We start from the raw sequence: 24,682 nt of genomic DNA, 5'->3' as shown, positions 1-24,682 counted from the left end.
CCTCAGGGATCTTTCATAGCATCAACCAGGTTGGAAAAGAGCTTTAAGCTCATCCAGTCCAACCTCTATACCAGCACTGCCAAGGCCACCACTAACCCATGGCACTGAGGCCTTATCTCCATGCTGTGTGAGCACTTGCAGGGATGGTGACTGCAGCCCTGCCCTGGGCAGCCTGTTCCAATGCCTGAGCACCCTTTGGGGAAGGAACTGGTCCTCATCTCCAGTCCAATTCTGCTTGGTTTGTCCAGCCTTTGGACGTGGTAATGCTTATGCAGCACCATGATGGAACTGGGAGATGGTGGGTTTGGTGGGAAATGGCCCAAGCACCCTGTTACTCCCCTGCACCTCTCCAAATAAGCGCTTCACACAGCCTGAATGTTGTGCAAAGTTTCTGGTTTAGCTCAGTTATCATTCTGGTTTATCCTTTTCTATAGGAACCTTTGGTCAAATGAACATCGAATTAAACAGGGGAGATTTAGGTTAGATACAAGGCAGAAGCTCTTCCCTGTGAGGGTGTTGAGGAGCTGGCACAGGGTGCCCAGAGAAGCTGTGGCTGCCCATTCCTGGCAGTGTTCAAGGCCAGGTTGGACACAGGGCTTGGAGCAAGCTGCTCCAGTGGAAGGTGTCCTTGCCCATGGCAGGGGTTGGAGCTGGATGAGCTTAAGGTCTTTTCCAACCCAAACCATTCCATGATTCTATGACCTCAGGCCAAGGCAGTGCAGCAAGTTCAGCATCTCACATGGCAGGGAGCTGGGAGCTCACTATGGTGGCTCTCAGTGAGGCTGGGAAAGAGCCTGGTGGTGGAAAACTCCTCTTAAACACCTTTAAATTAAGGGGATCATCTGTGTTCAGCTTGGTTTAAGTATCACAAAAGCACAACTACACCCCAATGATGCTAAATGAGAAGATGTTGCTTTTATTCTCAACTATGCTCATTGTCTCCACATCCGTATGATCTCCCTAAGGCCAAATCCCAGCTTTCTGCATTTCTCACCCTAAATCCAGTGAGCAAGACGCTCACAGGGTTACAGATCTAAAGCCACATTTCAGCAGCCAAATAAGAAGCCAGATTATCCCCAAGTGCCTTATATTCACAGGAAAGAAAGGTTATTTTCCATATCTCTGCAGGAAATACAAGCTATTTCCCCTAAATAACATGAGGACTTCCAGCTATACCCCACTAATCCAGAAAGAGAGGAATTAAAAGCAGGTATCCATTATTTAAGCCAAAGCACTCAAGCATCTCCTTTTCCTGCTCACAACCAACAGAGATCCAGCCTGTGATGATGCTGCAAGGAAAGATCCAGGTTTTGGGAATGTTGGTCTCCCTAAAGAAGGATGTTCCAAGGGAAGGGCTGATCCAAGATGAACACAACACCCTGCTGAGTGCATAACCCACCACCGCCCGCCCAGGTTCAGATGTGACAGCTTTATTTTTAATAGAACCCATTCAAAACTCCACTACTCCATTAAGCAAAATTAAAACAAGAAAATCCCATTATTCCAAGTATTCCCATCTGCAGTTAAGGCTGGTGCTTAACCTCTGAGTCCTGCCTTTAGTTTGGTTTCATTAGTTCCTCCAAAGCAGAGCTTGATCACTGTGGGTGAACTTATGGGGAGGAAAGCAGAGGGTGCCCCCAGTGCCACAGCCCCACATTCGTGTCAAAGCAGCACAAAACAGAACCCAAGGGCACAAGGTTGCTCTGGAACAGGACAGGACTGAGAGGACCATGGGGACAAGGGGCACAGGCCAGGCAGGGAATGGGCAGAGCTGCCCAGGTTGAATCTGATGCTCAGTATGGGAGAGCATCCAGGTGCCAGGGATGCTCTGGTGGGAAGGAGAGGAGGGAAAAAGAAGGAAAAGAGGAAAAAAAACCACCAAAACCCAAAACAAAACTCACCCCCCCCCAAAAAAAGGGGGGGGAAGAGAAGGGGGAAGAGAGAAATAGGAGAAAAAAATAAAAAGGGGTGAAAAAAAGAATAAAAAAGGAAAAAGGGAAATAAAGAAAAAGAGGTAAAAAGGGAAAAGGAAGAAAGGGAAAAATGAAGAAAGAGAAAAATGGGGAAAAGTGGGAAAAGAAGGAAGAAGGGAAGGGGGGAAAATGGGAAAGGGGAAAAGAGGGAAAAGGGAGAAAAGCGAAAAATAGGGAAAGGGGGTGGAAAATGAGAAAAGGGGAGGAAACAGGGAAAGGGGAAAAAAAGTGGGGGAAAGTGGGAAAGGGAGAAGGGGAAAAAATGAGAGAAAAGGGAGAAAATGGAAAAGGTGGGAGCAGAAAAGGGGGGAAGAGGGAAAAAGGGAAAAGGGAAGATGGAAAAAGGGGGTGAAAGAGGAAAAAGGAGGGGAAGGGGCAAAGAGAAAAAAAGGGAAAAAGAAAAGGAGAAAAGGGGTAAAAGGGAAATAGGGAAAAGGGAAAAGGGGAGAAAAATACAGAGAAAAAAGGAAAAGAAGAAGGAAAAAGGAGGGGGGAAAGGAAAAAAGATAAACAAAAAGGAAAAAAAGAAAAAAGGAAAAGGGAAAAAGAAGGAAAATGAAAAAAGGGAAAAGGGAAAAAAAGGGATAAAGAGGAGAAAAGAAAAAATGAGAAAAGGATAAAGTAGAAAAATATCAGGAAAAAGATAAAAGGAAAAAAGTAAGAAAGAAGGAAAAAAGAAAAATGGAAGAAACAGGGAAAAAAGGAAAAGGAAAATTAAAAAGGAAGAAAGAAAAAAGGAAAAGAGAAAAAAGGAAAAAGGAAAAAAGGAAAAAGGGGAAAAAAGAAAAATGCAAAGAAAGGAAAGTGGGAAAAGATCAGGTAAAAGAGGAAAAAAAGGGAAAAAGATGAAAAAGAAATAGGAAAAAAGTAAAAGGAAAAAAGGAAAAAGAGGGAGAAGAAAATAGAGGGCAAAGCAGAAATAAAATTAAGGGAAAGAAATAAAAAAAAAGGAAAAGGAAAAAGAAAAAGATGAAGAAAAAGAAAGAAAAAGAAGAAAAAGAAAAAGAAAAAGAGAAAAATAAAAAAGAAAAAGAAGAAAAAGAAAAAAGAAAAAGAAGAAAAAAGAAGAAAAAGGAAAAGAAAACAGGAAAAAGAAAAACAGAAAAAAGAAAATGGAAAATCAAAAAGGAAGAAAGGGGAAAACGGTAAAAAGGGACAATGAATAAAGGAAAAAGGGAAAAAAGAAAAAAGGGAAATGAAAAGAAAGGAATGGGGGAAGATCAGGAAAAAGACAAAAGCAAGAAAAAAGAAAAAGGGAAGAAAAAGGAAAAGGGGAAAAAAAGGAAAGAGGAGGAAGAAAAGAGTAAGAGGAGGAAAAGAATACACAGAAAAGAAGAAACAGGGGTAGAAAGCAAAGCAGCCCGAGTGCCACACTCTGTGTGTGTGAGCACGGGGGGAGCGCTGAGCATCTCAAGCATTAATCCTGAGCTTTGCCCCAAAGAGCCGCCATTGTTTTGTAAAGCCTCTAAACCTGCCCCGACCAGCAAGTGGATTATTGAGGGCCAGATGTCAGGGCTCCTCGGAAACAATAGGGGCTCGTGTATCTCCATCCAGCCTCATTAAAGAGATTAAAAGTACTTCCTATAGGGGAGAAAAGAAAAGATGGCTTTTCAAACGGGAGCCGCCGTTTCCTCCTGCCTGTAAATGTCTCCCATCCCGGCGGATGAATTCCCCTTTAATGAGATGTCATTTGGGAGAATGGTTTAACATCCCTTCAACAAAATATTTCTGAGCTTTAAACCTCGTAAACCCACGTCGAGATTATGAAAAGGAAATTTACCAGAGAGAGAGACAAAATAAAATCAAACCAAAGAGAAGGCGCCAATTCGCAGAATCCATGACACGGCCGTTTTTAAATGTGATGGAAAAGGCTTTCCAAGTTATCTGCTTAAACACAGGCTTTCTGTTTACTTCTCACTTTCATGTCAAATGAATTTGGGAGGAAAAAAATTGACAGGAACTTTAAGGGCATTAGTCACGTTTCAGATTAACGCCTCAAAAGGCAGGGAGGCAGAGGGTGCTTTAGCATCTTGATAACAGAAAGTTAACTCCCAGTGGTCCAACATCTGCCCACGGGGTTATGATGCTGCTTCACCTATGCGAGGGGAGATCCAGGAGGAGGTGGGTTAGAAGAGGAGGGAAAATCCCATAGGAGCATCATAAAGTTGTGCTTGAGACCCCCCTAAAAATAGGAGGTTGCAGCGTGGTCCTTGCAGGATCCCCCCAAGCTTGAAGAGCAGCATCTCAGCAACAGAACCACTCCAGTTTGTGCTCCAAACTGGTCAGCAGGAGGTTAAGATCCCACCCTCTGGATCCCTTATCCCTGCTAAAGTGACCAGTAGGGAAAAGAAATGGAAGAGGAGAAAAAGACCAAGTTTGGTGAGATCTTTAAAACTCATCCCTGTCTGCTCACAATATATGGCAGCATCGATTACAGCTTCCCCCAACAGAGCACTCAGCAGTTATCACTGGGAGAAGCCAACGTTAACAGTTTTCTGTGTCTTCTTTCTCTGCAACTTCCAAGATGATGCCCCAGCACTGGAGAAATACGGATTTGCTCCATCCATCGTGCATTACGTCCCCAAATCCCACTCTTGGATCTCAATCCCAAGCCACTGACCCCCACTGGATCAGGAATGTGTTGTGACTTAACACACTTTCCTCTTGGAGAACTGCACGAGCATCTTCAGAACTGCTTCACCTTGAAGAGCAGCATCTTTGCTATCCAGAACTGCTTGATGACTTCTGGGGGTGCACTGAGTAAACAGATGAGAGCAGTGTGTGCTCAGCAACACAGAGAAATGATAGGAAGCATTCATGTTCCTTTGGCTTCTTCATCTTGAAGCCTTCTTCATCCCTTGAGATAGGGATGGAGGGAGAAGGATCCAGCACACCATGGGCAGAGCTGGCTCTGAAATCTATTTTGCCAACCTACTTCCATCTAATTCCACCACCCACTGCTAAACCAAAGCCCCTTTTGGTCTCCATCCCATGTGTGTCATTGATGGACTTGGTATTTTCACAGCTGTATGAGGAATTAAAAGTCCTCTCCAGACCAAACTAATGGCTGATGGACTAATCTGGATTCTACAGCCACCAACTCTGGATGCTGTTGGAGAAGAAATGTGAATCCTTCAAATGGAAAACTGCAGAATGACAGCTCATATTTCACAGCATCATGGAATGGTTTGGGTTGGAAAGGACCTTAAAGCCCATCCAGCCCCAACCCCTGACACGAGCAGGGACCCCTTCCAATGGAGCAAGGTGCTCCAAGCCCCTGTCCAACCTGGCCTTCAACACTGCCAGGGATGGGGCAGACACAGCTTCTCTGGGCACCCTGTGCCAGCACCTCAGCACCCTCACAGGGAACAGCTTCTGCCTAAGAGCTCAGCTCAGTCTCCCCTCTCTTGGGCAGGTTCAAGCCATTCCCCTTGGCCTGTCCCTACAGGCCCTTGTCCCAAGCCCCTCTCCAGCTTTCCTGCAGCCCCTTTAGGCACTGGAGCTGCTCTCAGGTCTCCTCTTCAGGAGCCTTCTGTTGTCCAGGCTGCCCCAGCCCAGCTCTCTCAGCCTGGCTCCAGAGCAGAGCTGCTCCAGCCCTCACAGCAGCTCCGTGGTCTCCTCTGGCCTTGCTCCAACATTCCAAGTAGATTCTGCTCTCAAACTATCCTGGAAAGTAAACACCATGTGGTGGTGGCGGCTTATCGAGGTGCTTCTCACAGGGGATGCTTCAGTATTGTCTTTCTAATGGTCATCGGGTCTTGTTTAAGGGAATTAGGCCTTTAGGACATTTGCTGCCACCCGCACATCCCTCTCATCCCAGCAGTAATTCCTGGGATCATCATGCCATAGCCACCAGATCACAGAAGGCACAATGACTGGGGCTGCCCTTTCGCTGCTCCTTTCAACACCAAACCCTGAAGGCTCTGCAGCGGGACAGGATGACAAGGACCAAAGCCAAGCCCAGAAGAGTCTTGTCTCCATCTTACTCCATTCAAGATGCTCCAGGCCAAGGAACAGAAAGGAAGGAAGAAAACAACATTAAAGCACACAAGTGCATCCTCCGCTGATGAGTCTGTTCTACTGAGCAGGCATTTCTCTGACAAACGTTAGATTATCTTCTTCTTTACTTACTAATAGTGCTGGAGGGGTAGGACTGTCCCTCAAGAGGTGCTGCAATGCTTTCTGAAGGAAACATCAGAGCTTTTCTATCAGCACCAGGCTGGCATTTGCAGACAGGTGACTTTTCAACACACGCCTCAGTTGGTTAGAAGAGAACTCTTCCAAGTGGGTCAGTGTTTGAGTCGTCCATTGGGGGTCTACAAACACGACATCAGCTCCGTGTTGGCTTTCTGCTCCCAAAAATGGGTCTTAAAGTGGCTCTGTCTCTCCATGAAAGGGAGAGTTGGGATCTCCTGCAGGTATCGGTGTACCCTCCTTCTCCCAGCCAATGCTCTTCGCACAGTTCCTGGCTGAGCCCACCCCAGACATGGCACTCACCATACGGGGGCATGGACATTTCCCACTGCTGCCTGAGGATGGATGCTCAGTAGCTTTTGGGGTGGTTCCTTCTGCTTTGTTCCTCTCACAACAGGACTGTTCCTTTGGTGGAGCACGCAGCTTTGCACAGGGGAGTATCTGCAATAACCGGGAGCATCCTCCTGCCCTTCTCCTCATCTGCTCCATCAGCCAAGGTGGGTTGGGGTGGAGGATCCCAACCATGATGGCAAACATCCTATCTACTTTTCCAGCAGTGTCCACAACTTTACAGCATCCTCAGCTCCAGAAGGCTTCTGCTGCCTCTGGGCAAGGTCTATGAAACCTGAATATCCTGGTAGCTGCAGCTGCTGACACCCCGCTAATCACAGAATCACAGAGTGGTTTGGGCTGGAAAGGACCTGAAGATCATCCAGTTCCAACCCCCCTGCCATGGGCAGAGACAACTCACACTAGAGCAGGGTGCTCCAAGCCCCTGTGTCCAACCTGGCCTTGAACACTGCCAGGGATGGGGCAGCCACAGCTGCTCTGGGCACCCTGTGCCAGCGCCTCAGCACCCTCACATTCAAAAACTTCTTCCTTATCTCCAACCTGAAATTCCCCTGTTTCAGTCTGAACCCATCACTCCTTGTCCTATCACTGCAGTCCCTGATGAAGAGTCCCTCTCCAGCATCCTTGTAGCCCCCTTCAGACACTGGAAGCTGCTCTGAGGTCTCCACACAGCTTCTCCAGGCTCAACAGCCCCAACTTTCTCAGCCTGGCTCCATACAGGAGGTGCTCCAGCCCCTGAGCATCCTCGTGGCCTCCTCTGGACTTGTTCCAACAGCTCCATGTCCTTATGTTGAGGACACCAGAACCACGACGCATGCAAAGAGGCAGAAAGCAAGAGCAGCATCACCACCATCACTTAACATGCAGCTTGATCCATCACAATTCCTCCCTGGCAACTCACTCAGCCCTCTCCTGGTGGCATGAGGCTGTGTGAGGAGAGGACACCGCCCCCCTGCCCCCCCCCAATGTCAATAGGAGCAAATGGGATTTAAGGCAAGCAAATGAGAGCCCTCCTGAGCCGTGCTCCTGCGAAGCAGAGGGAGATAAGGGGGAGGAGTGAAAAGGAGAATCCATAAATCTTCACCTCATTCACAATGATCCGGAGCTCTTATTAAGTAAATTAATTGAAGTTAATTTAACTCGATCATGACTCCCGATCACAGTGATTTAGTGAGGGGGAAATTGCATTAGGAAAGGCCACACTCGCCAGATAGAAGAACGGAAGAGAATTAGATCCACTTAGCAATGGGAATTAATATGGAAATAGCAGGTGTAAATTTCACCTTATCAAGAGAGGGAAAATGATCTTCATAAATTCGGAGCAATGGCCCCCGAGTTGCTTATAAATCTATTTAAAACAAAAATATTACCAAAAGTGTGCTAAAATTAATTTCAAATATACTCCCATCTCTCGCCTTGGAGTCAAGTCAGCAGCAGGGGCAAGTTTCATGCAAGGCAGCAGGAAGGGGAGGCCACAACTCATCACCCAAGGGATCAGCACCAGGTACCTCTGGACCTGCAGCAACCCTCCCTGCCACTCATGTCACAGAATCATGGAATGGTTTGGGTTGGAAAGGACCTCAAGATCATCCAGTTCCAACCCCCTGCCATGGGCAGGGACACCTCACACTAGACCATGTCACCCAAGGCTTTCTCCAGCCTGGCCTTGAGCACTGTATGAGTTGGACACAGCTCCTGCCTAATGTTTCTTGTGGCAGTGTATTCAATCTAAAGAGATCAGTGCTTATGTAAAACCCTTGCACATCACCTTTGGACTTCCCAAAACCTGGATTTCACAGCAGGAACTTCCCCTTAGCAACAGTTAGAAACCACCCTGGGAGCAGCACTTGGCTGCAGCACCACCAGCCTTCGAGCATCGCACTTCTGGCTTAGGGTGAAAAGGATGTTAGAATCAATAGCTGACCATTCAGTATGATGAATGCCCAATGATGAACGAGGAGGTGTCTAAGCCAAAAACGAGGAGGTGTCACCACCAAAGCCTTCCCTTGATTAGAACAAAACAAAGCAAAGCAGCAAGAAAGCAGCTCCTGGCTCCAAGAGGATGCTACAAACGATGGAGAAAACCCTATAGGAGAAGCATTTGCCATGTGCTTCCTCCAGCCAGAGCAGATGACGGATCACACACCACAAAGGTAATAGGAGACTGAGTTAGTGATTTATTGCTTCTTTAAAGCCTAATTGTTTTAATTGCTGATGGCATTTGATCAAGTTTTGTCTGGAAGTGCTGGAAGATCCAAACTGCATCATGTAGTGAAGTCAGAGATTGATATGGATAAAGTGACTATACAAGTGAGCTTGTAGCCAATCCTGGTGGCATGAACAGGTTGTTTGTCTGCAGAATCACTACTCAGCTGAGCACGACCCATGACTCAGCAGCTTGAGACGCCTGCTCTAACCCTGCCTGAAGCTCCTGCCCTCCTCGGCTCTCACTGCAGATCCTTCATCCATTGCCTATCCAGATCCTGAGTAACAAGCTACAAACCTGAGCCAAACAGTTGCAGCATGAGTTGCTTTCTGCTAACTAAGGCTGAACTTCATAGAACCATAGACTGGTTTGTGTTGGAAGGGACCTTAAAGCTCATCCAGTTCCAACCCCCTGGCATGGGCAGGGACACCTTCCACTATAGCAGGGTGCTCCAAGCCCCGTCCAACCTGGCCTTGAATGTTTCCACGGATGAGGCATCTACCACCTCTCTGGGCAACCAAGGTAGGCATCAATTACAGCACTGTGTTAAAGACATGCATCTGCAGCAGATCAAACTTGAGGTGGCAACGAGGAGCCTCTCTCCATCCATTACCATTGATGCCTGAAAGAGTTTGGCAGGTCAGGCTCTGCCATGTCACAGTACAACACGGTGCACCCAGAGGAGCTGTGACTGCCCCATCCCTGGCAGCCAACAACAGGGGACAACACACAGCATCCCTCAGCTCCTTGGGTTTGCTACACTGGGATGAATAACAAGAAATCCATAACAGAGCAGAGCAGGTTCTGTTTGCCCAAAATATTGCCTGTGACAGTGGCAAAGAAGCATCTAGGGAGGAGGAGAAGTAATTCTTGCCCTAAGACTATCCAGAATCTGCATTATAACCAAAACCACCAGTTCTAATAGCACCTTTTTTAGAGCATCAATCACCACAATGATCTTTCTGCTTCATACACAACTTCCAAGCTTTGTCTTGACATCAGAGATGTTCCCTGGTAACGTCACCAGTAAATGTGGTTGCAGCTCGCCCATAGCTGAAACACAGATGCTAGCATAGCTGATTTAGGCCCAGACTCTAGGGTATTGACCCATCCTTTGGTGACATCCTTCATCAGATGGGTGCTGGCATGCCAAGTTATTTGCTTCAGCGCCAGGCTGATGCTCCATCCATCCAGATAACACAGGAAGAAGCAAGTTGTGCCTGCACCTACCTCCTGGTGTAGGTTTGGGACCTTCAACATGATTTCAATAAGCTCCTCTGTAGCACCAATATACATAACATTATAAAGCAGAGGGAAGGTCTGGCCATGTCTATCTCCAAAAGAAGCAGCAACTTTGCTAAGGTCTGATGTTAAAAGTTGTTTATTCTTACAGCTTATTTAACTGCTTCATGGAAATAATTCATTCCCATAGGGAATGAACAGGAAGCCACAGGCTGTAGTAAAACTGTTGGCCACCAACACGGACTAACATGATTCCTAATGGGATTTTACACTCTGAGTGAATAAACTCAGCTAAACAAATAGAGAAATTAAGTGATGAACACACAATGGTAATACCACAATAGCCAAGGGATGGAAGAATTACCTGGATGTCACGGGGCGCCTCATCTTCCAGCTGGGAATGGGGCTGCTGAAAGGCAATGAGGTTGCAGGAACCACGTTCTTCTTCACTATCCTGTAGCGGGTCTTTATCACCTTGTTGCCTGGGGGGCTCCTGAGGAAGTGCACGTTGGCACCTATAAGAAAGCAAATGGAAAGAAGGGCTTGAAATGCAGGTATATGGGGGACAGAAAGGAACTCACCAACGTATGTCCTACACCAAACTCTTAAGATCCACAAAAAGAGGGGGGAAAATGGGGCAAAAGACCCTTGGGGTACATCAAGCATTGGACCATCAAGGTTTATGGCAACAGAAAGGCTCTGATGGACGTGGGGTTGGCTTCACCAATCCAGTAGCAAAACTCTAACATGGATTCACCAGCACCTTGATCCCCAGCACTGGAACTGGATTTATGCATTGGGTTCAAGCTTAAACAGGGAGATTCAGCTTGAATATAAGGACAATGTTCTTTACTGTGAGGGTGGTGAGACACAGGGTGGTCAAGGAAGTTGTGAATGTGTCATCCCTGGCAGTGTTCAAGGCCAGGCTGGACACAGGGGCTTGGAGCAAGCTGCTCCAGTGCAAGGTGTCCCTGCCCGTGGCAGGGGTTGGAACTGGATGAGCTTTAAGGTCCTTCCAACACAAACCAGTTTGTGGTTCTCTGATTCAATCACTCCCCTTTTCCTCCTCTTTCACACTGGTTTATTCTGCTGAACGTTCCATGCCATTAACACACATTTGACTCTGGTTTTCCTCCACTTGATGGCAAGCAATTTTTTGTGCAGCTTTAAGGAATGCATCTAATTGCCTGACTTTTATAACATACACTGTAACTGCCCAGATAATTAAAGCTGACATTCCGTGCTGAGACCAAGGCTTCTGGGTTTATCACTGATTTAAAGGGCCGGCTGTTATTCTTAGGGATGCTCTAATTATTAGAAGGTAGAGAGGGGAAAAGCAGAATCATTATTTCCCCTGGAAATGTGGGACTGTCCCCATGTTTGTCTTGGTGAAAGAAAGGAGAATCAGGTTGTGTTCCAGGTAAAGGGGTAACCTGGATCTATGCTGGAGCTAGAAAAACAGGAATATCAAAAGGCACATGACCAGCAGGTCAAAGGAGGTGATCCTGCCCCTCTACTCTGCTCTCATGAGCTCCCACCTGCAGCACTGGGTGCACTTCTGGTGTCCTCAACATCAGAAGGACATGGAGCTGTTGGAGCAAGTCCAGAGGAGGCCACAGGGATGAGCAGGGGCTGCAGCACCTCCTGCATGGAGCCAGGCTGAGAACATTGGGGCTGTTCAGCCTGGAGAAGCTGCGTGGAGACCTCAGAGCAGCTTCCAGTGTCTGAAGGGGCTACAAGGATGCTGGAGAGGGACTCTTCATCAGGGACTGCAGTGATAGGACAAGGTGTGATGGGTTCAGACTGAAACAGGGACAGTTCAGGTTGGAGATAAGGCAGAAGTTCTTTACTGTGAGGGTGCTGAGGCACTGGCACAGGGTGCCCAGAGAAGCTGTGACTGCCCCATCCCTGGCAGTGTTCAAGGCCAGGTTGCACACAGGGGCTTGGAGCAAGCTGCTCCAGTGGAAGGTGTCCCTGCCCATGGCACAGGTTGGAACTGGATGAGCTTTAAGGTCCCTTCCAACCCAAACCATTGTATGACTCAGATACCCATTGCTTTAGAGGTGGGGAAAGAAGAGAGGAAAGAAGACAGAAAGCAAATGGGTTTTCAATCACTGTTTCCCTGTCCTGAGGCTTTTTATATCACACTAAATTCTTCAGGGCAGCAACTTCACCATTGGGTTGGTTTCTAAAGCCCTTTGCAAAGCTTAAGCTCTAATTCCCATTCCAATTATTCTCAAGCACTGGCAAAGTTGGAGCATTTTGCTTCAGAGAAATGCATTTAGGATTGCAAAATGGGAACGACAGGACAGACATGCAAACGCCTGCATGGCCCAGTGCTGCATACACATGATGAAATCCCACCTACTTTTGAGACTGAGACCCTTTTTTAACCCAGGAGCCATGGCTGCATCCAGCCTCTCATGGATACAGCACCAACCACGTACCCAAAGCAGCTCTTTCACACCAGGATGGAATGAGAGCCACAGCCCCCCCCCCAACAGCACCAGCACAAGTTGACCCTTTCCCTCCACCTTCCAGAATTATTAAGCTGGGAATTCATTGAATCCATTAGGAACATCATTTTGCTGCCCTTACACCAGCTTTAGCTGCCACTCAGCATCCCAGAACCTCATCAAACTCCTGTCTGACACCGTCTCCCGCTAGCAACAGAGGTCCCAGATTGTGGAGCTTTAGAGGCATCCTCACCCCCCTTCCATGCCCAAACGGGCTGGCACCTGGTAAACTCTATTCCCTGGAGGTAATTGGATGGTGTATTCATGCCGAAGCTGCTCTTCTGAAAGTGCCTGCATGCACAGCTCCAGCATTAACCACCTCCTCAAAGAGCCTCTCCGAAGAGCTCCGGTTGCTATTATTACTTGCTAGCTGAGGGGTTTTGTGTAGATAATCATGTTATTTAGCCAGGATGTTGGTTTAATTCCCTTCATTACAGCCTCCCAGGGTTGTAATTTGGGTGTTGGGGGTTTTTTCCCCCCCTCTCCTCCACATGATGTATTCCCCGTGGCACATTTCACTCAAATCAAACACTTTTGGCTTTTATTACAAACAATGCCCCAGCGTCCCCCGTTATCAGCCCGGCGCACACACGCGGGCTCCTCGCACAGCTCCAGAGGTCAGGTCTAATGACTAATCGATCTCATTAGCTTTCCTAATTAAAAACTTTACTACCGCAATGGAAGACAAACTACAACCGAAAGAAAAAGCCAACAAAACCCACCCTTGCTTGCATCATCTTGGAATGGGATATGAGCAGCATTTATCAGCCCAGGCTCCCGGTGCAATGGGATGCGCGCTGCTGAGGTCGGTGCTTTGTTCCGAGCTGGGCATCCCATGGGATCGTGGTAGAAATCACGGGGTAAACTCTAATCCTGAGCTGGAGGTGGGTAATTTGCTGCCAAAAGCTCTTGTCACGGTGCTGTGAGCAGATGGGAGTCCACCAGTGAATGCATCCCTTAGGAAAGGGGTTGAATGCAACGTGGATCTGTACCACAGAGTCACAGAAGGGTTGAAGCTCCTCCAGCTCCAACCCCCTGCCAGGGGCAGGGACACCTTCCACTAGAGCAGGGTGCTCCAAGCCCCGTTCAATCTGGCCTTGAATACTATGGGAGCTATCCTGCCCATGGCAGGGGGTTGAAGCTGGATGATCTTAAGGTCCCTTCCAACACAAACCAGTCTGGGATTCTATGATCTCTGTTCTGTCTCCCCCGAATGAATGAGGTTTTAACATCCAAAAGGGAGAGCTTTTCTCCAGCCCCAATAGAAAGTGGACAATTAAGAGCACTTGCAAGGAGGTTTCAACATAATAAAGTAAAACCTTTTGTAAAAACATGCATTTCCCCCCCAAAAATGGAGAGAGGGAACACTGACCTGCTGCTACTTACTCCAAATCCTTCATCCCAATACGCTCTCAGTAAGTCAGAATCATAGAAACATAGGATCATGGAATGGTTTGGGTTGGAAGGGACCTTAAAGCTCATCCAGCTCCAACCCATACCACGGGCAGGGACACCTCACACTAGAGCAGGGTACTCCAAGCCCCTGTTATCCAACCTGGCCTTGAATACTGTCAGGGATGGAGCAGCCACAGCTTCTCTGGGCACCCTGTGCCAGCACTTCAGCACCTTCATAATCCTCCAGTTCTGCCAAAAAATGACCACAGGGGAGGTGGATATTAACTAAATTTGCCTGTTTCTCAACTAAACTAGGTCCAGCAATCCCAGTCCTGGCACACAGGTGGTGGGGAATGTTGCACCCTGAGCCTGTGTGACTGTGCTGTTACAGCAGCTCTCAGCATCCTCAGCCACTAACAGGCACATCCCCATGTCCGTGAGTCAAGAGGAAGATGCTGCTGCTTGGGGTGGATGAGGGAAAGTGCAGTAGTGATGGAGTAAATCCTGCCCACCTAGTGCTGGGAGAAGGGAAGCTAAATAAGCAAGAGGGATGTCAGGGTGCACATACTCAAAGCCCAGAACCACAGTATCAGGGACTATCAGGTTGGAAGGGACCTCAAGGATCATCTGGTCCAACCTTTCTAGCAAAGCATGACCTAGGCTAGATGGCCCAGCACCCTGTCCAGCTGGATCTTAAAGGTGTCCTGCAGTGGGGAATCCACCACTTCCCTGGGGAGACTATTCCAATGGATGGGTGTTCTCACTGGGAAACATTTGCCTCTTGTGTCCAACTGGAATCTCCCCAGCAATAACTTGTGCCCATCAGCTCTTATCTATTCCATGTGTCTCCTTGTAAAAAGGAGTCTCTATCATCTTTGTAGCCACACTTTAACTGCTGGAACAAGGGGGAAAGGCCTCCCCTGAGCCTTCTTTTCCCCAAGGTGAAGAGTCCCAGCTTTCTCAGCCTTTCCTCAGTTTCCCAGTCCTTGGATTACCTTTGTGGCCCTTCTCTGGACTCTCTCTAGCCTGTCCACATCTTCTTTGCATAGCAGGGACCAAAACTGAACACAGTAACAAGAGATTATTACTGCTTTTAGAAAAGGATATGGGATAGGAAAAGCTTCCCAAATGGACACACAAATGAGCTAGGAATGGGAAAAGACATACAGTAACCAGTGCTGTGGACCATGACATGACCTGGGTCCTATCAGGTCTCCCACACTCCATCAATAGACCTCCCATGAGTGAGTCTCTGCTGGGGCACACCAGACACTGGCAGCTGTATCCCAAGCTGCTGCCACTGCTGCTGTTCAATCCCATTCCAAGGCGAGCCAGGGAAGCTGTGAGTGACAGGTACATTGATCTTCCAGCACTTGGAAGTGAGATGGGAGCAGGAATGAATGCAAATCGGGGAGCAAAAGCTGTATCTCTGCTAGGATGCCAGTATTGTCCCCAGCTCCAGAGGAGACCTTTGGCATGCAGAGCAATGCAAAGGGGTCACCCTATGGGACTCTTCTGACCAAGTCACAGAGAGTCCACTAAGAACAAAAGCAAATCAGAGGCCAAAACCCTCCGATAAATCAGAGCTGCTGTTTCAAAGACAGATATTAGGAAGAATAATAAAAGAATAAGGAATACATGTGCAAAGGATTCCACCAACATGCCCTAACTCCTGATACAGGCCCTGATGCTAGCAGAGGTGCACTCAAAACCAAAGCAGCTCCAAAAAGGACTGGAAATCTCTGCTCAAGGGTATTCTGAAGACAAACACTTTCTAACATGAAGATGAATGCCACAAACACCCTCACTAAAGGATTTGCTCCAGGTCTGGAAGTAAAGATCCAACAAAACCCTCCATTATGTCTCACTCATCTCCCAGAACAATGTTTTGGACCTACCCAACTGTGCTGGGTTCAGCAGCAGCAGTCATTTTTCTCCTTCTTAGTAGCTGGTGCAATGCTGTGGTTTTGACTTTCAGCCTGGGAACAGCGCTGATAACACCAATGTTTTTAGTTGTTGCTCAGTAAGGTTTAGCCTGACCAAGGACTTTGTGAGTCTCATGCTCTGCCAGGGAGGAGGGGAAGCCGGGAGGAAGCAGAGACAGGACACCTGACCCAAAGTAACCAAAGAGGTATTCCATGCCACAGCATGTCATGCCCACTTATATGAACTGGGGGCAGTTACCTGGAAGGGCGAGATCACTGCCAGGGTCGGGCTGCATATCGGTCGGTGGGTGTGAGCGGTTGTATTCTCTTCCCGTGTTATTTCCCTTATCATTATTATTACTGGTGGTAGCAGCAGTGGTTTGTGTTATACCTTAGTTACTGGACTGCTCTTATCCCAACCCATGGGAGTTATATTTTTTCGATTCTCCTCCCCATCCCTCCAGGAGTGGGAGGGAGAGGAAGGGGGGGAGTGAGGAAGCGGCTGTGTGGCAGTTGGGCTTAAGCCACGACACCAACCCATGCATGGACCTTTCAAGAGTTATATTAACAGATCACACAATGGTTTGGGTTGGAAAGGAACTTAAGCTCATCCAGTCCCAATCCCTTCCACGGGCAGGAACACCCTTTGCTAGAGCAAGTTACTCCAAGCCCTGTCAAACCTGGCCTTGAACACTGCCAGGGATGGGGCACCAGGGATGGCTTTTCTGGGCACCCTGTGCCAGCGCCTCAGCACCCTCACAGGGAAGAACTTCTTCCTTGTCTCCAACGTGACATCAAATGACCTTACAATGGGGATAAATCTGTGGATGAACCAGGATAAAGTTTCTCTCCTGCACCTACACCCCAAAGCAAATCACTTTGGTGTCCCCATCACACCACAGGCACCTGCAAGACACCAACCCTGAGCCACACGATACCTTTTTTTCTGCCTACCAACTTGGGCAAGTCCCAGACTTAACAAAAGGCTTTAGGAATTACTGTAATACTGTTAGGAATTGAGTGTGAAAGCAGGCACCAGTGTTAGGGAATGATTATCTCGGAGCGTGTTCAATATGTTCCCACAGAATGGCACAGCAAGAGGTTAATTATATTGCGACTGGAATCCGCTTCCAAAAGGCCCATCCTTGGCTTGAAGAGGGGAATTGAATTTTCACACTCATTCAGTTCCCAGCTCTTTCAAGAGCAATGGCTATTTATGCCAGAATGGAAATGATGGCTTATGAGCATCAACTGCTGTTTAATAGGACATAAATCCAATTGATCAGAAGTGCTCTACCTGTAACCCCAAGCAAGACTGCTGTTTCAGGCTGTAAGAGTCACAGAGGACAAGGGAAGCACAGGTTTTGCAGCTGGAATGCTTGAAGGGGCTCTGAACCCATTGCAATGGTTGCTCAGCACGGCAGCAGCTTCCACTGGGAACATTTGGGGAATTAACTCCAAAGCTGCTTTGCTGATACCTTTATGCTGATGGGACCATAGGCAAAGATGAAGTTCACGGAAGCCATCAGGCATCATGCTGCACCAAACAGGGAGAATGTAAGGAAATACCTGTTTTCATAGGATCAGGGATTGGAATGGACCATAAAGCTCCTCCAGCTCCAACCCCTGCCACGGGCAGGGACCCCTTCCACTGGAGCAGCTTGCTCCAAGCCCCTGTGTCCAACCTGGCCTTGAACACTGCCAGGGATGGGTCATTCACCACTTGTTAGATCTGGTTGCTTTGGGTTTCTATTGGAGCACCAAACTAAAGATGCACAGGGCCAGCACCTCCATGTAGGAAAGGTATTTGATACCAACTCACAAGCAGAGCAGCCTGGACAGAGTCCTCAGTGATGCTTTTAGAAGTCACTGTAAGCCCTACAGCAGCCAAATCAGCACAGCACAAAAACCCAGCCAGAAGAAGACTTTCTGCTTGTGCCTCTGTGAGTAAAACACCCCTGGACCACAGCACTGGGGAGCTTTTATGTGTTCATTTTGTATCCCACTAAAAGGCATTTAAATCTTGCACCTACTGCTGAAGATGCATGATGTGTGTCTCCTGGACCTGGAGAGACTAACACTGATTTAATACACGGAGATCTTTACTCATGATTGGTAGCCCATTACACACCGGTCGTCAGCACGTTGTACATCACAGCCTGTGCTCCCGTTCCTCCAGCTAGCAGGAAACCATCTGGTTACTCACAGGGGTTTGCATCCCCTATAGTAAGGATAACTTTTCCAACTGAACTCCACTGGGGAAGGACTTGAAATACAGCCACGTGCTATAGCATCCCCATTCCTCCATCATAAAGATAAGGGCAGCTCCATGAGGACTGTCACCACACTGAAGCCTGCACTGGAAGTGCAGTGGGATGGAAATCACTTCCCAAAGTCTGGACCCACCAGGTGTTTCTTCCACACCTCCCTGCTTGCTTGGGATGCTCAATGGCTTTCAAATGAATTTTGGCTGCAATCAAATCTGCAAACACTGAATGAGGTGCAGGAAATAAGTGATGGGCACAGAGCTATCACACACACCAGCAAGTGAGAAGAACATATATCCCCATAGTGGCTGCCGTTATGGTCCCAAGTCCAAACACTCAGTTATTCCACAGGAATCGCTCTACAGTCTAAATATCAGTATTTTAACCACTATAGAAATGCTGGAAAACATCTGGAATTATTCTCTTCAATCACAAAGCACAGGGAAAGGCAGAGATGGATGGATTCTGTGATAGATGGATGTGACCAGAAGGTCAAAGGAGGTGATCCTGCCCCTCTACTCTGTTATCGTGAGACCCCACTTGCAGCACTGGCTGCAGTTCTGGTGTCCTCAGCATAAGGACATGGAGCTGTTGGAGCAAGTCCAGAGGAGGACACAAGGATGATCAGGGGCTGGAGCACCTCCTGTATGGAGCAAGGCTGAGACCATTGGGGCTGTTGAGCCTGGGGAAGACTCCAGGGAGACTTTCTTGTGGACTTTCCATAATTAAAGGGGCCTATAAAAAAGATAGGGAGAAACTTTTTAGCAGGGTCTGTTGAGATAGGATGAGGTGTGGTTTTAAACTAAAAGAGGGGAGATTCAGATTAGATATAAGGAAGAAACTCTTCACAATGAGGTTGGTTTAAAACACTGGCACCGGTTGCCCAGAGAGGTGGTGGCTGCCGCATCCCTGGATACATTCAAGGCCAGGCTGGATGTGGTTCTGAGCAACCCAGCTGAAGATTCAAGGCCAGGTTGGACAGAGCCTTGGGCAGCATGGCCTAAGTGTGAGGCATCCCTGCCCATGGTATCGGTTAGAACTGGATGATCTTAAGGTCCTTTCCAACCCAAACCATTCCATGATTCTATGATCCTGCTGCTGAGAAGCCCCACAGTGACCCTATCCAAACACCACAGGGGTGACAGAGCCTGCAGAGGATGAGGAGCCACCACATTACCCACCTCTCCATCGGCATCAGGGAGAGGTGGTCACACTTAACGCCCTAAACACCCTTTTCCCAGGCACAGCCCACAGTACAGAGCCCGACTGGGTCTCCAGAGCCCTTGTTCCAACACAACCCTTATTATTATAACAAAAGAGGGTGGTGGGGTTTTTCTCTCCCCCCCTCTCCCTTCAGGGAATGATTATTAATGGGATTCCAGGAGCTGGGTCCATTCCTCTAAATGAGAGCGGGATGGCAGGAGGAAGGCTGATAAATGCCCTCCTCCCCCCGGCCTCACGGCAGGAGCTGCCAGGGCTCCTGGTTCTAACAAGCTGCAGATGGAAGACGACTGGAATAACAAAGTATGAATTTTTATGAGTCTAATAAATCATTTCGCTGCTTTTTTTTCCCCCTCCTCTCCTCTTGATCGTTTTCAGCACTTCAGACACTTGGAAAAACCCCGGCTCTAATCAAATGGGTTCATAGATCCCGTGTTCACGCCTCACCAGGACACATATAGAGGTGGCTCTGCTAAGGGAAACGACAGGGAGCGTTTGGCACTATGGAAACCCATTTGCATTCCAGCTTTGGGATTGAGTTCATTGGTTTGAACTTGATTTAATAAGGAGAAAACGGAGTCCTTTAGGTATTCCCCCTCCCTTAGAGCCGCTTCTCAAACTTAGCACCACCCAGTTAAACCTTTCCTAACTATCCGGTTAAAAAGCCCCTGACCTGACTCTGGCATCAGCAGAGAAACTTGGATGAACCCTGTGAGAACAGAGGCAAACTCTGCAGGCAGAGGGTTTATTAACATCTGTTTAATTCTCTTTTCTATAGTGCTGTACAAAGCAGGCAACGGAGAGGCTCCAAAGCCATCAAGAAACAAAAGGGTTCGACTTCAAGTTGATGATGCGCACATGTGTTTGTGTTGAAGGAAGTACAAGGCCTGATGAGCACCATGGTGAGGAGAAGAAAGAATCAACACTTTGCTCTCCTTACCAAAAAGCTACTCCTGAAACCTTCAGGACAGTGATAACCAAAGGAGAACAGAGCCAAAGCCAGACACACAATGCTGTAGTTAAGCAAAGGAGAACAGGACCATTGCTCCCACTGGTCTGTAATCCTTCAGGACCAAGCATAGAATGCAACCTGCAGCTCCAGGAACTTTGAAGCCTAGAAAACAACATCCTTGTGATGGATGCAGCTATTCGCATCCCTGCTGATGGCAAACCTCCATCCCACCGTACCAAGAGCATTCTGAGCCTTGATGCTTTAACCCCCTGAAGGAGGAAGGGCAAGTTAGGTGGGAAACCTGTTGTTTCGTAGAATGGCTTGGGGTGGAAGGGACCTTAAGATCATCCAGCTCCAACCCCTGCCACGGGCTGGGGCACCTTCCATTGGAGCAGCTTGCTCCAAGCCCCTGTGTCCAACCTGGCCTTGAGCACTGCCAGGGATGGGGCAGCCACAGCTTCTCTGGGCATCCTGTGCCAGCGCCTCAGCACCCTCACAGGGAAGAGCTTCCTTATCTCCAACCTGAACTTCCCCTGTTTCAGTCTGAACCCATCACCCCTTGTCCTATCACTCCAGTCCCTGATGAAGAATCCCTCTCCAGCATCCTTTCCCAGACACTGGAAAGCTTTTCCATCATCCTCATCCTCCCGCAGCCTTTTAATCCATTCCCTCTGTTGCTATTTTCCCCCTGCTTTTCATTTGCTTTTCCAGCACAGCGCTGCATCAGTGAGGGAATTCATCTTTGACAAACATTTACCGATTATCAAATCACAACTGCAGCTGCAGACAGGGGCAATAAGTCACTTGAAGCAACCGTCCCTATTGTAGGCTGAGGAGTTTGGGCAGCTCCTCGATGACAAATCACTGCTGTCAAAGCCGCGTGTTCCCTGGCGCTCCGAACCCGTGTTCTCTTGTTGTTCCACGCTACCTGGTGTTTAATGACAACACTGTCAGACGAAGACGAAGCCTCGACGCTGTGGACTGTCAAAGCCCTATTAGAGGGAAGATTGAGACCCTGCTCTTCTTAAACTCACTCAAGCAACACAACCCACGAGTTTTTCTAATTATGGTGCGCGAGCCATCGATCGCGCGCTGACACCGAACCTCTCCGTATGAAATGGGAGTAGTTTGCTGGGTGACACTTGCTATAGATTATTGGGGGTGGGTTGGTTTCCCCCCACACACCTCCTTTTAGCCAAAGCTAAGGATGGATGGGAAGGGAGAAGAGGGAAGTGTATGCTTTCACTTAGGTGACTTTGTAATCCTGGATCTTTAATGTCAAAGCAACTTTTGGGAGGTTGATGCTTGTAGGATGCTTCCCTGGTTGGGAAAACCAACCTGCCTGCTCCAACTCACCTCCTAGCACACAAGCCCTACTTAGATTATCCTAATAAGTATCGAACACCAGGATGACCAAACTGGAGAAGAGAAGCTGCATGGAGACCTCAGAGCAGCTTCCAGTGTCTGAAGGGGGCTACAAGGATGCTGAAGAGGGACTCTTCATCAGGGACTGCAGTGATGGGACAAGGGGTGATGGGTTCAGACTGAAACAGGGGAAGTTCAGGTTGGATATAAGGAAGAAGTTCTTTACTATGAGGGTGCTGAGGCACTGGCACAGGGTGCCCAGAGAAGCTGTGGCTGCCCCATCCCTGGCAGTGTTCAAGGCCAAGTTGGACACAGGGGCTTGGAGCACCCTGCTCTAATGGAAGGGGTTCCTGTCCGTGACAGGGATTGGAACTGGATGAGCTTTAAGGTCCCTTCCAAGCCAAACCATTCTATGATTTACTTCTCCAAGACCATGAGTAAACTGGGTTATTGTAAAGGAAACCGTAAAGGTTCATGTACAAACCTGTACTGAGCATGTGGGACTCCTACAGCTCACCTGAAATCTTTCATTCCTTGATCTTAACCCATCACAGAGCAGCACAGGGTTTCTCATAGCAGATTAGAACGTGAGGCTGTACACTCACAACCTTAAGCTCATCCAGTTTTAGTCCATGGCCACCGCTCCTCACCCTGTTGCTGAGCCCCATTGAAAAGAGTCTGGCACCATCCCCATGGCACCCACCTTTGAGATACTGATCTTCATTGATAAGATCCCCTCTCAGCCTTCTCTAAACTAAGCAGGCCCAATCTCTCCTCATAAGAGGGATGCTCCAGACCCCTCATCATCCCTGTGGCTTCCACTGGACCCCCTCCAGCAGCTCTTTGTCTTTCTTGTACTGAGGAGCCCAGAACAGGACACAAACATTGGAGGCAGCAGCATCTTTTATGACTACAAACCTCCAGCAGTGCCTCTAATAAACACCTCATCTCCTAAACCCTGAATGACAGCAAGCACAGCGATCCCCTTGTACCATCCTCGGGATCATTCAGGGATGTCAGTGTGGGAGAGAAGAACAAGAAATCTCACTTCTACCTCCAAGTTTGACAAGTGATTCTAGACACGGGTGATATCGCATCAAATAGAGAATACTTGCTACATTCTCATTTCCCTTCCGAGGCTGTCAGGTAATGCTGTTACTGACAGCACTACAGGGGTGTTCTGTAGTTGGAGGGAAAAGGGCATGTGCTCTGCTTTTTATTAAACCAAATACATGTTTCAGATGGAGAAAGAGCAACTTTAGAAGGAGAAACAGCTACTCTCCACCTCCATCCACAAATAAACCCTCCGGCTAGGAGTCCTGCATAACTCCATACATCATGCAAGCGGCATGGAAGCCAAGTTCACCACATGGTGCCCTTGGAAACTCCCCAGCACAGATCCAGAGCTGGAATCACCGGGAGATCTGGGTCTCCTTTCACCACCCAAGCGACCACGCTTCCCCCTCACCCTTAGAGGGATAACTTTACAGTGAAGAGGACTCAAATGCCAGGAGGACTTTGCTGTGGGTTAAGTGTGACCACATCATTTCTAATAATACCCATCAGAGTCACAGCTCGGTGGTGGTTCCCAAACGACCATGTGAGGCCATTGGATCGAGCTCCTGGCCATGCAAGGAGTCGCACCAAGCCTTGTCCTCGAGCACAGTGCCCGCACACAAGGGATCAGAACCCATATCCTGACCCGGGCCAGGCACTACCATCAGATCATGATGTTGGAAAGAAGATGAACACAAGAGGGACGTGGAGCTGCTGGAGTGAGGCCAGCAGAGGCCATGGAGATGCTGCGAGGGCTGAAGCAGCTCTACTCTGGAGCCAGGCTGAGAGAGCTGGGCTGGGGCAGCCTGGACAAGAGAAGGCTCCTGAAGGGGAGACCTGAGAGCAGCTCCAGTGCCTAAAGGGGCTGCAGGAAACCTGGAGAGGGGCTTGGGACAAGGGCCTGTAGGGACAGGCCAAGGGGAATGGCTTGAACCTGCCCGAGGGGAGACTGAGCTGAGCTCTTAGGCAGAAGCTGCTCCCTGTGAGGGTGCTGAGGCACTGGCACAGGGTGCCCAGAGAAGCTGTGGCTGCCCCATCCCTGGCAGTGTTCAAGGCCAGGTTGGACACAGGGGCTTGGAGCAAGCTGCTCTATGGAAGGTGTCCCTGGTCATGGCAGAGGCTGGAGCTGGATGATGGAACTGGAGCCAGGGATGGAGCATCCACAACTTCCTTGGGCAATCTCAAGAACTTCACAAGAAAGAATTAGCAAAAAGGAAAAACAGGAAGGATTTCCAAAGGGAAATGATGGTATCTCTGTTTCCTTCCAGAGTAGATGCAGGTCAAGAAATATTGACCATTTTATAGGTAGAGAGCAAATAGTTTCTGTTTGTGTTGGATAAATCAACAACACAGATCATTAAAGTTGGAGGAGTCTTCCCATAAACCCCTTTATTCCTTGCTATCCCATCCCTGCACTTGGGGAAAGGTCACATGGAGAGAAGCCCAAGGTGTCAACTTCCCAGGACGAGGAACATTCGATCCAGGAACAGAAATCAAAGCAGGGCCAGAAACGCCACCAGATACTGACGGCAGGGAGGAAAACCTGCAGGAACCTGTTGCAAACCTGCCAGGTCTCCATTTCAGCAGTAAACACTGTCTGAAACCTCTCCTCTGACAAGTATTTATGAGAGGAGGGGGATTCCTAAAGCCAAGAAGGGATCTGCAGAACCTTTCTGCTGCCTTATGGGAGAAAACAGTGCAGTCAGGAGCAGCAGTGTCTCAGCCAGGCTCTGCTCAGGGGTGAGGACAAGCACGGGACATGGTGAGATGCTCTGCCTGCATCTCACCAGCGTTAGGATGTTGTCATGACCAACCTGCACTCGATGTAGGAGCAATCTGTTTGCCTCTGAAATCAGCATTGCATAGAGCAATTCAGTTCAGATTTAGTATTTTCATCAAGGGTTGCTGGGTTTCTGAGCATTTGGACAGAAGCAGGTTTGGGAATGATGCCTGGAAGAAGAAACTGGTGAGGAATCACCCAAACCAGCACCACCTAAAGCAGCAGATTCAAGCCTTCTG

At 48.4% G+C, this 24,682-nt stretch overlaps 1 protein-coding gene across 1 annotated transcript in view; it reads right to left on the bottom strand.

Moving 5' to 3' along the window:
• The window catches only part of ZC3H3 (zinc finger CCCH-type containing 3), a 150,991-nt gene that overhangs the window by 78,530 nt on the left and 47,779 nt on the right, over positions 1-24,682 (bottom strand). Inside the window, exon 4 of the mRNA XM_034062216.1 lies at positions 10,331-10,481. Within this exon, the coding sequence (XP_033918107.1) occupies positions 10,331-10,481 (151 nt within the window). The remainder of the gene's footprint in view (positions 1-10,330; positions 10,482-24,682) is intronic.

Source organism: Melopsittacus undulatus, chromosome 1 (assembly GCF_012275295.1).
Source record: "Melopsittacus undulatus isolate bMelUnd1 chromosome 1, bMelUnd1.mat.Z, whole genome shotgun sequence".
Classification (NCBI taxonomy): Eukaryota; Metazoa; Chordata; class Aves; order Psittaciformes; family Psittaculidae; genus Melopsittacus; species Melopsittacus undulatus.
This window is presented reverse-complemented; position numbering and strand designations above follow the sequence as displayed.